At 36.7% G+C, this 14,670-nt stretch overlaps 1 protein-coding gene across 12 annotated transcripts in view; it reads left to right on the top strand.

Annotated features, from left to right (window-relative positions):
- Positions 1-12,372, top strand: part of PARD3 (par-3 family cell polarity regulator) — a 648,562-nt gene extending 636,190 nt beyond the window's left edge. For 6 of the 12 annotated variants that reach the window (XM_081971102.1, XM_081971097.1, XM_081971100.1 and 3 more), the window contains 3 exons: positions 2,157-2,207; positions 2,882-3,009; positions 10,344-12,372. In XM_081971102.1, the coding sequence (XP_081827228.1) occupies positions 2,157-2,207; positions 2,882-3,009; positions 10,344-10,770 (606 nt within the window). In that variant the 3' untranslated portion in view covers positions 10,771-12,372. The remainder of the gene's footprint in view (positions 1-2,156; positions 2,208-2,881; positions 3,010-10,343) is intronic. The other 6 variants (XM_081971096.1, XM_081971094.1, XM_081971095.1 and 3 more) reach the window with 1 other exon arrangement.
- The last annotated feature ends 2,298 nt before the right edge of the window (positions 12,373-14,670 follow it).

Below are 14,670 nucleotides of genomic sequence, written 5' to 3'. Positions count from 1 at the left end.
GATAAGATATATTTATAGCAGCTTTGACTGTTATTTGATTTAAAAGATCAACAGTTATCGTACATCTCCACATAGGCAAGGGCAAAATCCCCTGCAATTAACAGGGTTAAGGCAGAGCCAGCTTTGTTTGATAGCTTTAAAGAATTATGATAATTATACTTCACCTTGTACTGCCCTGTTTGTGCAGGTGTTAAGATGTTTGGGAGTTATACTCTGAGCACACAATTTGTACAGGGAATTATATTTTACCATCTAATAAAAGGCTAGGGTTTATATGTGTGGTAAATATTGTTTCCAGATTTAAACATTGTATATAGATATGATATAAAATGAATAAGAATAGTGAATATGAATGTACTGAAAATGCATTTAGAAAATCACCAGTTCGGGCATTTTGGTTCATTTTGTGTATAGAATGCCATTTCAGCTATGAAGTCAATTTTCAAACCCTTTGGGAATTAAATGCAGATAAGATTGTGATCTTCATTTATTTTTCTTGCCTAGAAATTATCTTCTTACTTGCCACTTTGTGCTATGAAAGCCCTTTCAAGATTGCTTACCCATTGTTGTTCATGTTCTTATTCTTATTTCTTCATCAAGAAAAAAACACAATACAAACAAACAAACAAAAAGAATCACATCTTCGACTAATGTTCTTTAGAATTCAAGTTCCAGCCAAGAGCTTAAAAATTTATGCAAGTAACATTGCAAGACACAACATTTTTTTAAAAATCTACAGTTGATATAGCAAAGGCTAGTGATTTATTCCGTCAGTTTTTAATATGATTAAAAAATTGGTGAAAAGTATGATGGGCAGTGGAAATCAATATCTATAAGCCATTTGGTGACATAAATATATAAAAATCTTGATTTGTGATGCAAAAGATGCAAAGAATATGAATTAGCAAATAACCAGCAACAATGGAAAATAGATATGTTGTGTGTCTACAAAACTCAGAGAAAGGTAATAGAAGATAGACTAATGAAGTCTTCTGAAGTAGAGTTGATGACTACCTGGAAGTAAACTTGTAGGATTTATTTTGAATGAAAACGTATATCAGAAAGTATGAATTGGTATTGCCTAGATTTTGAGTACAGTATAGAGGAAAGTATAATTTTGTACACTGTTCATAGGTACATGTTACGTAGCAGCAAGTGAGACTAGAAGAAACAGGAATCAGTTTGGAAAAATTGTGCTACATTCTGAATGGATATGATTCAGAATATTTTTTCAAAAATGAAAAACAACACTTTTTAAAAAAGAGGGAAGCTGTTTAATAGATATTAAGAGGAATGGCATTCATGCTAATAAGTAAGAATCAAGATTAAAAATGGAACCATATGAATTTGAATCTCCCTGAGTCATGAAGCTTTTTTTAAGGCATTAAAGTAACTTGATAATTGTTTGTATGCTTATATCCAATATTTCTTCCCTTGTAGAATATATGCGCAATTGTCTTGACTCAATACTGAACTGACCCCAAATCTGGTAGGGTACATTGTCAGATCACAAATTGTCCCCTGTCAAAAGTGCCAACTACTTATTTTGTGTGACACTGAATCAATGGGATTCCATTCTTATATATAATATACATAAAATATATCTTTCTAACAGCGATAAAGCTCTTATATTCATCTGAAAACATTGCTGAGTCCAAAAAAATTATTCAAGCTTCCATATTTTAATAATAAGAAGGGAAATATATTTTAAACGTATTTTCAGTGTTGAACTTTTCTGGTCACAGATTTTTTTAAAAAAATAGACAGCTAAGGTTATGTTAATCTATGATAAGTGAGTCTACTTCATAAATTTGAACTGAAGGTTTTATGGTTCAGATCAGTCTCTGACTTTGAAACGGTATGAAGATACTTTCAATTTTTAATTTTTCTTATTTTCCTCCAAGTGTTATAATTAACAAAGAAGCCAAAATACAGTTTTAAAAAAGACATTTTTAAGTGGTGGGAGGGGGTGGGAGGGGGGGGAGAAAATTCAATATCAGCTACTTTGAATTATATCACCTTTTCCCAACTTGGCCTTCTGGGTGATCTTAGAACTTCAAATAAACTACCCTTTTTTATTTTTGCAAGGAAATGCATTTGTTTCCTCTTCCTTATCTGTTACATTTTCTTTTGCTTTTCCCCTTTTCTCCAACCAGAGGCATACACAGAATCCAATAGCAAGAGGAGTGATGCAGAAGACCAGGGATGTACGTCATTAGGAAAGTTTGCATGCCCAAGAGGTTCAGTAGAGTAAAACTAAATGTGTTTCCCCAGGTGACTGAAGCTTCTCTATTGCTCTTGAGAAACTTCAAAGAAGACCACAAAGAAATGCGGATGGCAGTAGTTATTTTAGCGTTTAATAATTCATTTGCAGAAGTCTGCATTTCAATATGTCCCTGAAAAAAGAGATAATGTCATCAGTGTAAATTTGAATCTTTTATAGAGGATTACAGAAATGTGCCTATGCAAATAAAGCCTTATTATATATAGTAAAGGTGAAAGGTAAAGGTTTCCCCTGTCCAGTCATGTACAGTATGACTCTAGGGGATGTGCTTATCTCCATTTCTTAGCTGAGGGAGCCAGAGTTACCTGAAGACACTTCCGTGGTCATGTGGCCAGCTTAACTATATGCCAAAATGCACGGAATTGTTATTTTCCCGGCAAAGTGGTACCTATTTATCTACTTGAATTTGCATATTTTTGTACTGCTAAGCTGGCAGGAGCTGGGGAAACTAACAGGAGCTCCCCCCCCCCCGATCATGCGGTACTTGGGTCTTGATCTGTCAATCTACCAGTCCTCATGCCCAGGGTCTTAACCGATAGGCCACCACACCTGTTCTTATTTTCGTACTATTAACAATATTTGTTTTTCATTTCCCAGCCAAATTCAAAGACCTATTCACAGAGTGGCAGACATTCTGTATCAGTAGAAGTTCAAATGCAGAAACAGCGGCAGGAGGAGAGAGAGAGTTTCCAGCAGGCCCAGAGGCAATACAGTTCATTACCCAGGTATGGCATGTATCAAAAACTCTTTAGCCAACTAATAAGTTTCTTTGGAAAGAAATACAGGCAGTCATTGACTAAAAACAGTCCATTTAATGACAATTCAAATTTACAATGTTACTTTAAAAAGTGACTTATTACCCTTTTGCAGAATCCCCATGGTCAGGTGATTAAAATTCAGACGCTTGGCAATTGACTCATGTTTATGATGGTTGCAGTGTCCCGGAGTTATGTGATCCGTTTTTGTGACCCTTTGTGATGAACAAACTGAATGGGGAAACTAGAGTCACTTAACAATATTACTAATTTAACAACTGCAATCATTCACTTAAAAACTGTGGCAATAAAAGTCATAAAATGGGGCAAAACTCGCTTAGAAAATGTTTCACTTAGCTACATAAATTTTGACCTCTGTTGTGGCCGTAAGTCAAGGACTACCTGTAAACCTTTATGGTGCTATGCCTTCTTTGTTCAGAAGAATCTCTTGTGGGACTAAATTTGATCTGGGATAAAACGAAGTTCAGGGGTATCAAACTGCTGGCCTACAACGCAGGCCACGCCCAGACCAACTCCACAAATGAGAAAAGCATTGTGAAACATCACATCATGGCAACATGACGTGGTGAGTTTGACACCGTGGGATAGAGCAAGACTGCAGAGCCATTAGACAAGGAATGAGCCAAATTTTGATTATTGCAACTGTGTTTGGAATTCTGAGATTGGGGGAGGCAATTTACTTATTCAAAAAATCAATTTTTGGAATTGACATCTTGATACCATTTCAGCCAACCTTTCTTACTTTGTGAGGACCCTTCTACAGATATTCTAATGAACATACTGTACATATAGCTCAGGAGAAGAACTTTAAGCCATCCTATAAACAGCCAAGCATGTTCACCTCATTTTATAAAACCTCCCTGTTTTATTGCAGGTGAAATACCCCTGAAACAAATTAAGGTTGGTTTTATAATAAGGGAGTCTGGCTATTCAGATATACAATATGCAATTGTGTGCAGTATTTCTGAGCCAATCTTTAAAAAATTGTTTAGAATATAGCAGGAGATGAAACTGATTTTCTTGCAGCTTCATTCTATCCAGCCTGGTATTCTCCTGCTAAATTGAACTACAGTTCCTATTGTATGAAATCAGCATGCCTTGGTCTGTGATATAAAATAAAGTTGCAGTATAATATATCTGAAGATACCTGGCTGAAGAAAAGGCTACAGGTCGTAGAAAATATCATAGTTCATGGAAGAGTCTAAAACTCCAAATGTATACGGCCTTGTATAATTCAAGTAATTAAAAGAAGTATTAATTTGAGAATACTTGTAGAAGTAATAACCACTTTCTTGTATTGCGTTTTGGATAATGGCGCAGATATGTGTCATAAAAGAATGAACTGAACAAATAGATTATATGCGAAAATGTGTTGTAGGTTGCAATATTTAAATAAGCTTTATTTGGAATTGGAGACTTATGCACAGAGTGAAGCAAAAAGCCAGTATGATGAAGTGGTTAAGACACTAGGCTAGGAGATCGTTATTTCTGCCAACTGGAATGACTTTGGGCCATTGTTTCTTTCTCAGCCTTAGGAAAAAGTGAATAATCCAAGTGTCTCACTAAGAAAGCTGCAGGGACTTTTCCAGACAGTTGCCAAGAATCCAAATTGACTCAAAGGCACTAAAAATAAAACAACCCCCCCCCCTCAAATAAAACATAAAGTACTCAGTTCATAACAGACATGAATTTCAAAAGGAAAAAGATTTTGCTTGTAACTCCTGTATATCTTAGACGCATATATAAGGTCTTCAACACATTTGGTGAATGATTTGAACTGGCCAATTAGATGAGTCAGCCTTTAAAAACAAGCAGTTCAGGGGGAAACGATAGGCTATAGGTTTTTTTTTTAAAAAAAGTCAAGATAATAACCACTCGGATGCTATTAAAAAATGTTTGATTGCACCCTCTTGGTTTCCATTTGACTTTTTGGGCCATCTCCTCTGTAGATCCCTGACAGTTTGTAAGTAGAATGGAAAACAGAATTTACAAATGAATCATAGTGCCTTAGAAAAATGGATTTATGTATGGGAAAGGTTTTCATGTAAACATAGTATAATGAAGGATTGCTTTTGTAAGAATGTGTCCATAAGATAGAATCTGGTCACTCTTTGTTATTTCTTTTTGTGCTCCATAAAATGGAAAAATGAGTGAGAAAAGCCTACTTTAACTCACTTTTCCTTTATTAGATGTAGCAACAGTAGCCCTGCAGATGTTACTGTACCACAACTCACTTTGTTATTTGACTTTATACAGATTGGGGATATGGGAACTGCAGTTTACAAGATTTGCAAGACTACAGGATCCCTTCTTAATCGTGTATGGGATCAAATGACTGCAGAATGCTTATGAATAATTCCACTTCCGTTTGCAGGGAAATGGAGTGCCACGGGGCTTTGTCTTGGTGGTGGTGGTTGTTGTTGTTGTTGTTTTTACCATTCTGCATTTTTGTCCAAATTGACCCTGAGATAAGCTTGAGCAGAAGGCTGGAAAGGGTAGGATAGAGTTTAACGAGGAGCAGTATAGAGTTTTGCACTTGGGTAAGTCAAAATGTGAGGCCAAACATAGGATGGGGCAAGACCTGATAGATGTAAAAAAGATTCTGGGTGTCCTTGTCAATAACAGGCTCAACATGAGCCAGCAATGTAATGTCATTGACTCTAGGTTACATGAACAGAATCATAAAGTCCAGATTACAGGAAGTGTTTCTTTCACTCTACCCTGTGCTGGTGAGAAACCCCATTTGGAGTAGGTAGTTCAATTCTGCCAATTGTCAATTCTGAAGCAAAATCTAGGATGGCTACCAAGATAGTGAAAGATCTGAAGAGCAAACCACATTTTCAGAGTACTTGAAAATAAACATGTGTGATGTGTTTGTGTTTTAATCTGTAAACCACACAGTGCTTTGTTTCATCTACTAATTTCAAAGTGTTACTAAATAACCTTTGTAAAGATTCAGAAGATACACTCAGTTCAGAGCCAAACATTAATTCAAGCTCTGTATTACAAACTATTTATACATAAACAAATTCATAAGTACTGCACTATATCTAGGCATTTATAAATATAATTGGTATTCATAATTCATAAGTTATCTTTCTATCCACTGATCAAATTGTTATATAAATAGACTAGCCAATTTTGAACTCCTTTGAACAAGAAGTATATCCAATTAATGTTTGTCATTTTAAGTCCAAAACTCCTTAAAGTCACATTTAGCTGCAAGCTGCAACATGTTATTCAGAATTTTTTTTTACATGTATCTTAGAATCTTTGGCAGCATTATATACTCAGAGGGCTCATTCAGTTTACTGTAAGTCATTTCACAAAGATATTCGGAAGCATTGTTATTCCACGAGGCTTATCTAAACTTAAACAAAGGGACCTCGAATGTAAGAATAAAATTCACATTAGATATAAAAGGCAAACACTCCACAGACTCATTGTGTTACACGCAGGTGCACAGAAATCATTGCACCAGTTTATATGGATAAAAAAAACAAGGCCACCACAATTGTAACAGATCAGTTCCAAAATATTATGCACAAGAAGAAGAAAACCTTATAGATTACTTGTTATACTTAGCGTTATCAAAGGACTCAAACTGATCTAATATCAGAGCACTTGGCTACAACATCTCTCTTTATTGCCCATCTTTTATTTCTCCCTCTCATTTTAAGAAGAAAAAGGTTGCATTATCTCAGATAGAAACAGCATTGGGAAATGCAGCCCCTAGGTTCAGTAGATTCAGGAGCCCAAAGAGAAAGACCTCAGGTTCATGAGTGACCATTTAAAAGGCTCAAAAGAGGATAAACATGTTTTCCTCTTCATGGAACATCTAGATCCGTGATGGCGAAGCTATGGCACATGTGTCAGAGGTGGCACGCAGAGCCCACTCTGTGGGCACATGTGCTGTCATCAGCTGCTCTTCTAGTTCCAGAGTGCTGGAAACCTGAAGGCCAGTTGGCCAATGTGCATGCATGCGCCGGCCACCTGGTGTTCAGGTTTCTGGTGCTCCAGTATGCGCAAATACCAGCTGGCCAGCACGCATGAGCATGCCGGAAACCTGAAGATCATCTTCGGGTTTCCGGCATGCACATACATTCCAATTTGGGCACTCAGTGCCAAAAAGGTTCACCATCACTGATCTAGATGAACCATTAGACTGTTGTTTCAGACAGCATTCAGATAAATGATAATAGAACATGGGTTGAAATACTTATTTTGTATCTGAATGGGGGTAACCACTGGGTATGATCCAAAAAGTCAAAATGGCCACCACAAAAAAGTGATTGAAGCTCTGCCTGGTTTTATGTGTGATGACTATCACTTATGATTGCCATCTTGACTTTTTTTTTTTTTAATCTTGCAACAAGGATAGTCCTGCTTCTGGGATTATTTTGTGCCCTACTATTTGGCTGCTATTTATTTAAATGTGTTCTCTCCATGGCTGATTCCATTTGCAAGTGCTTAAACAATGCACATTAAATGTGCATGCCTTTTTTAAAAAAAAAAACCTGCTTCTAATACATAGACTTGTAGCTTCATTTCATAACTTCACCTTTTTGCAACCAGTTCAATTGAATGTAATATGTTTTTGGATGTTCATTTCCTTAGTCTAGTCATTGTTGCATGTTCTTCTTTTTCATGTACACAATTTTGAATGCATTTTTGAGTTGCATCACTTAATGGGTTCAGGGCAGACAAATTGGGTTAAGTGCTCATTAAAATGCAAATTAAATGAATTTCTCCCCTGTCACTTTCTTGGATGCTGTAAATGGCCTCCTTGCAAAACACAGATTCTTCCTATTATAGTAAGACATCACCACGGTAAAGGTGATATGATACACATAAATAGGGTTTCCAGTTGCAATCAATCGTTTGGCCAATGCTTCAGATAGTGGATATATTGTAAACCATTTTTATTGAGAGAGGTTGAATTTGCAGGCCAAGAAAAAAGAGAGGCCTTTGGCTATCAAGGTCATTGATTCTATGCATATTAATGTCCCAGTTTGTGGCCCCTTTTAAGGTGTTTGAAGGCTCTAATTATTCTAACCATACTAGATGTCAATACCATAATACTCAAAAAAACTTTTGCACTGAAGAACAACTGGTTGTGTTAAACAAGCCAAAAAAAGGAGAGACACATTAGGTGGCAGAAGAGGGAATAAAAATCATCATCTCAACAGAATCTTAACATGATAGAATTATCAGATCAGGGTTCTTCTAAGATGCACTCATTTTATCCAATGCTATTTGGTATTAATCATTGTCCTGTTCCAGTTTAGATTTAGCCTATTATAATAACATGCAAGCACTGACTATGAAATAACTTAAATTATAAAAATCTGGCTTTTTAAATGAAAAATGGAAAACATAAAAATGTACAAAGAAAGCTGCTGCATCATGAGAAAGCTCATTTTAACCCAGAATTTTGCTTCTTGCATTGGCTTACCCAGAGCTGGGGAAACAAGTATATACCATCTCCTCTCTTGCTGCTCCCCTGCAACTGTTATTTGAAGGCATGCTGAATTTACCTCTAATACAATCTTCAAGACATTGATAATCTCTGACATGAATTTATTTAGTCCCATTTTAAAAATCCAATTCTAAATCCAATTGATTAAGGATTAGGATTATTAACTCTATGGGGTAATATTTTTATGTTATCTATCACACTTTTAAATTCTTCTAGATTTGGATATTGTTATAAAGGAAAGGAAAGTCAAAGGAAAGTGTTGATTAGACAAGTATTCACATAACATGAAATGTATATGCGTTTAATAAAGGAAAGAAAAATATATTTTGAACAAAAGCATATTCTGCTTTTGATCAGTTATGTATAAAGTAGCTGAATTGTATAGAAAGCCTGCCATTACGTTAGGATGTGCCTAATGCTTCTAACTAAATCACCATCATATCCTTCACAAAAGATAAGACTCCAGTCCAAAAGCTGGTCTTATATATTGAAATCTTAACAATCTCAATATTAGAATGTAATCAGGAAATATACAGGGTATAAATAGTGAAATGCTTAGCATTATTTTTTTAAACAACAAAAACAAACTGTTCCCCTACTGATCATCAATTTATGTCATAATGATTTGGTACAATCTTCTTGTTCCAGGATATTGAACTCATTTTGGGATGGCCTTTTTGGCAACAATGCTTAAACGATGGAACTCATTCCAGATTAAGACTCACTTTGTAGTTTGGATTGTAAAAAATAAAGAAAGAACCTCTAGTTGAGATTGGTAGAAGTCCTGCAGAACATGGGAACCGTATGAGACTATAATAATATCACATTGGCCAGTAGATACTTCCTGAGGTCCACCAGTCAAACTTGATCGTAGCTCTTCCAGGATGTCTCCATCTAGCCATTGGAGCTAAACACTTATTTGTGGTTCATTTATGTTACTACTGGTATTGTTTGAGATCCTATAGAATAAAGGCCTCATTCAAGACAGAATGAATACAACTTACCATATTTTTCGGAGTATAAGAGGGTGAAAATTTGGATGCATCTTATACTCTGAATGTAGCCTCACCCACTCACTGCCCCCATCCTTTGGCCTCTGTCTCCCGGCAATTTACCTCCTTGCAGCAAACGGGGAAAATGGGGCTTGCAGAGGCTGCAATAGGCTATAGCAATCCCTGCAGCCTAAAACATTGGTGATCGGGAGGTTCGCTTAAGCTGAAAGTAAAACGTGAAACCTGCTGTTTGCTCCTGAGGCAAATTGCTGGGAGGCAGAGGCAGATTTTTTTTTCTTATGCTAATCAGGCTGTTTGCTGTTTGCTGTAAGAAGGTAAGTTAATAACTATAAATGCCTACAGAATGTTCAAATTATAAGACTTATTTTTTAAAGACTGCTTTATTATTATTCTAGACAGTTTAACAAAATGAAACTTTTTAAAATAAATGCTTAATCTGAAGACGCCCAGTGCTGTTGTATCTTCTTTTAAATAGCAGAGAATAACTATACTCCCAGAAAGCACATCAATTTTAACAGGATCTGTGCAAGTATAGTCTGAAATGTAACACTACAAAACAGTGTATATTGTCTGTACTGTTTGCAAGGAGGCAAATTACTGGGAGGCAGAAGCAGATTTTTTTCCCCTTGTTTTCTTCCCCAAAAGCTAGATGTGTCTTATACTTTGGAGTGTCTTATACTCCGAAAAAATGTGGCTAAATGTAAAACGGGGGTTTATAAGAGTAAAATATACATTTGAAATGCAAGTAACCCTTTTTACATAATTATACATATATATATTTCTATTTTTAGACAAAGCCGGAAAAATGCCAGCTCTGTATCTCAAGATTCTTGGGAACAGAACTATCTTCCTGGTGAAGGTTTCCAAAGTGCCAAAGACAACCCTCGGTACTCCAGTTACCAAGGCTCTAGGAACGGCTACCTGGGGGGCCACGGCTTCAATGCACGAGTCTTGCTTGAGACACAGGAGCTCCTCCGTCAGGAACACCGGCGGAGAGAACAGCAGCTGAAAAAAAAGACTTCTTCTGAAGGGCCCAACAACTATGAGTCCCATAAGAAAGCTCAGGACCCTAATTATGCCACTCCCAAAGGTCCTTTCAGGCACGATGTACCACCATCACCATCTCAGGTTGCCAGGCTGAACCGGTTGCAAACACCAGAAAAGGGGAAACCTTTTTATTCCTTAGTTGAAGAAAAAGGTCAACGACCCATGCAATAAAGGATTTTTTTTTTTCATATGGAGAGACTTACATTACGGAACTCCATGTTTCAAATGGAGAGGGACTCTTTATTTTGTTTTTTCAGTGCCTTTAGCAAGATGGACAATGAATTGGAAGGCCTTATATATACATTTTTTTTGCCATTATGTTTCAAGTGTTATATCCACAAAAAGATTATCCATTATTTGACAATCATATTTGAGGCAAGCAATGAGTCTTGGCTATCAAGTACCCTAGCCAATCTTTATTACCAATAATTGCTCAGCAAGTTACACCGAGTTAGTGTTGTTCAAAGAGATACCATTCTGGCATATAGCATTGATTGTTTTCTAATTTAAAATCCCATTGCCATATTTTCTTTGTTTATTTCCCTTAGCTTGAGGAAAACAAGTACCTATCAGTTATAAGCAATGAGCCAGAAATCTATTTTACTCTAGTCCTTGCTCTTTCCTTTCTGATCATTATTTAATGTCTGTTCACTAAAATGCTGTTTTTCTGTGACTTCATTGGTCATTTCCGAACTGTGCACAAACTTTATATTCATTCTTCAATCATTTATCTCAGAGACCTTATTGCATTTGTCTCATACCTTAACATTATATTCCTTATATTATTATGAGACATTGTATTTATAATTTACTTCGGCTAATGGTGAGGAGGGAAAGTGTGTTGTGTGTCTGTGGAATGGTGAATTTCTCCGGACTGGTTTAGCAGGTGGGGATTTTTTCATTAACTGTTCCCATCACGTACAATTTCAGCCCCCACCCCCACCCAAATTATAGATAAATGTTTGCTCAGATATTCCATACTTCCTAATAATTTAATTTCTCATTATTATGTACCGTTATTTTGTTAGAAGGAAGAAATGCAGGAGAAAATAAAATGAAAATCTATTTTTTGAATTAAAAACTAGCTTTTGTAAACCTGTCTTTTTGACAGTTTGTAAAAAACCTGTGGACAATTTTGTGCTATGCTTCCATGTTGCTATATTTTGCCTCTTTGAACAATATTTGGAATCAACCAGTAAAATATAAAATAAGACAGAAATGTGAGAAAATTGATATGCATCATCATCATGAAAATACATTGGTGTTAAAAACAATTGAAAAAAATAAGAGCTGTGAGGATACATTTTCAGTGCATTTTGAGTATACAGAATTTTTCTTTGCAACATCTAGTTTTGCGTTTGAGGATCTGAACATTCATATATTGTTTTATAAGTGCCTGAAGTAAAAAAGGCTTGAGATTAAAAACAAGGCATATCATACTAAATGAACAAAAAACATAAACTGTATGTTACTGTATGATTGTTAATTTGCCTTTTTTTTTAAAAAAAAGGAACAAACCTGGCCCATATTACTTTTGCTACAAAGAATACTTTCCTTGTGCTATTTCAATATATGTGAATGTTCAGTATATTCCAGCAGTGTCTTCTATACCTGTTTGCTAATTTTGTTTGTTAATATACTCAAGTGTTAAAGATTTGTTACTAATGTAAGCACAGTGACATCTGACAAAAATGGCTCTTTTTCACATAGCACTGGGGGGAAATGGTGTAAATACAGAAATTTAGAATTAAAAAAAAACTGTTTGTGTCTTCATTTCCACATTTCTTTTGAAGTTTCAGAAATCCCAGCCATCATTACATGATTTTTAAAAAAAAAATACTTTACAGATGTTCTTTTATCATTTTTCCACAGACTTAAATTTCCCATTCTTTAACCAATTATAGAAATAACTTACAAGAAGGGGGGGGGGAGAATACCTTGTATCTGTATTGAAGCATTTCCAAGAAGAAAGGCAAAAAAAAAAAAAAAGGAGACGGAATATGAATAACGATTTTGATAAAGTCTGAAATACCCATAGCCATTTGAGGCAGGTTCAACTACAGTTGGTCCTCAATTTACAATACGTCACTTAGTGACTGACGTAAAAATGGTTCTGAAAAAAGTGACTCATGACCATTTTTTCGCACTTATGACTGTTTGCAGCCGCCTCATGATCAAAATTCAGCAACTTAGCAACTGATTCATATTTACGAGGGTTGAAGTGTCCTGGGGTCACGTGGCTACCTTTTGCATCCTCCTGACAAGGAAAGTCAATGGAGAGGCCAGATTGACTTAGTAACCACTAATTTAACAACTGCAGTGGTTCATTTAACAACGGTTGCAAAAAAGATCATAAATGGGGAAAAAACTCACTTAACAACTATCTTCTTTACAAAACAGAAAATTTGGACTCAATTGTGGTTGTAAATTGAGGACTAACTGTATTCTGCAGTTTTCATGCATTATTCAGTTCACAACCAACCCCAGTTATGTAGAGACATCCGTTGCAGGGACTGGTGCATTTGTAAAAGGATGATATGGACGGGTGGATATGATTTTCTCCACAAAAAAACATGGCTTCTTTTCAAAATCGCTGTAATCCTAAATCATACTAACCATATTTCCACCAACAATCTGCATATAATAAGAAATTGATACATCCCAGAAAGATTTTAAGTTATCCAATGGTTGCAAGCAAATCACGAGACGAGTGTGTGGGAATCCTCAGCTAATTTTATGACCAGTGTTGTTTTTTAAAGGATTTTGCCATAGTTATGGTTGTCATTTAAAAACCAGCTGTTCCTTTGAGTCAATACATAACTATTGTGCTAAAGGAGAATGCCGCATTCTTCCCCTACCCCCAACTTCCTTCTTCAGTTCTGGAGCTCTTGCCATAGACCATATTTCTCATACTAATGAGATTCAATCTCCAGGGAGTATATAGTAATGAGAGAGAGACACTTTTCATATAAAATTGCCTTTTGTTCTGATTAACAGGTTTGCATACAAAAGCTAATGGTAATTGGAACAGAGAACAAAGATCTAGGGTCATGATAAAAAGGAAATATGGCTATAGACCTGACAGGTTTCACTTTCTCGACTTCATTCAGCTGTGGTTGTGAACTATCTAGAATACTGTCTGAGGTAGGCAGTCATATCTCTCTCTCTCTCTCTCTCTCTCTCTCTCTCTCTCTCTCTCTCTCTCTCTCTCTCTCTCTCACTCACTCTTGCTTTGGCTCGTTTGCTCCCTCCCTCCCTCTCTCTCTTCCTTCCTTCCTCCCTCTCTCTGACTAAAGGGATTAGACTGAGAATCCACTCAGCTTCTTTTTTCTGGAGCATTGTTCTTGGATCTTCCAAAAACCACCTTCTTCCTCCATATTGATAGTTTTTGACATCTCTTACTATCAGTGGTGGATTCCAGATCCCGTTGCAACCGATATGATTGCAACAGGGCCTGGCATCCTCCACATGAACGCGTGCATCATGCGCATGTGTTCCACCCTCCAGCAAAGCCTCCGTGAGCCTCTGCGATGCTCCAGCTTCTCGGTGGAGCGTCACACGGCACTGTATGCACCGTGTGTGGAAGCACTGAAGAGTTTGAAGAGAGGTAAGGATGATGGGCGGGTGGGTGGGCCCTCCAGAGCATCATACTGGAACAATACCTGGTGCTCTCTTCAAACTCTTCAGTGCTTCCACACACGGTGCATACAGTGCCGTGTGACGCTCCACCGAGAAGCTGGAGCATCGCAGAAGATAATTTAAAGCTCTCTTGCCTAAAAGTTAGTATTTGAGCAGTTTCCTAATTGGGGGAATTCAATACAAACGCCAACTTTCATAAAAGTTTGGTAGATGATAAAACCTGAAATGCAGACCTTCAAAGGTAAATGTCCTTGTTGCACAACATGGCAGCTATTGGGATTGTTACGACCCAGGTGTCAAGGTAAGGCAGACCTCTAGACAGTTCTTTATTTCTCCAGCCAATGGCCCTCCAACGACCGGTAAGGTTCCACCTCCATGCTACTCTGAAGGCAGCCCACCTCAAGTCTCCCAAACACAGTCCTGGTAGTACAA

Source organism: Natrix helvetica (genome assembly GCF_964273705.1).
Source record: "Natrix helvetica genome assembly, chromosome: Z".
Taxonomy (NCBI): domain Eukaryota; kingdom Metazoa; phylum Chordata; class Lepidosauria; order Squamata; family Natricidae; genus Natrix; species Natrix helvetica.
The sequence above is the reverse complement of the archived record's forward strand: the minus strand, read 5'-3'. Positions and strand labels throughout refer to the sequence as shown.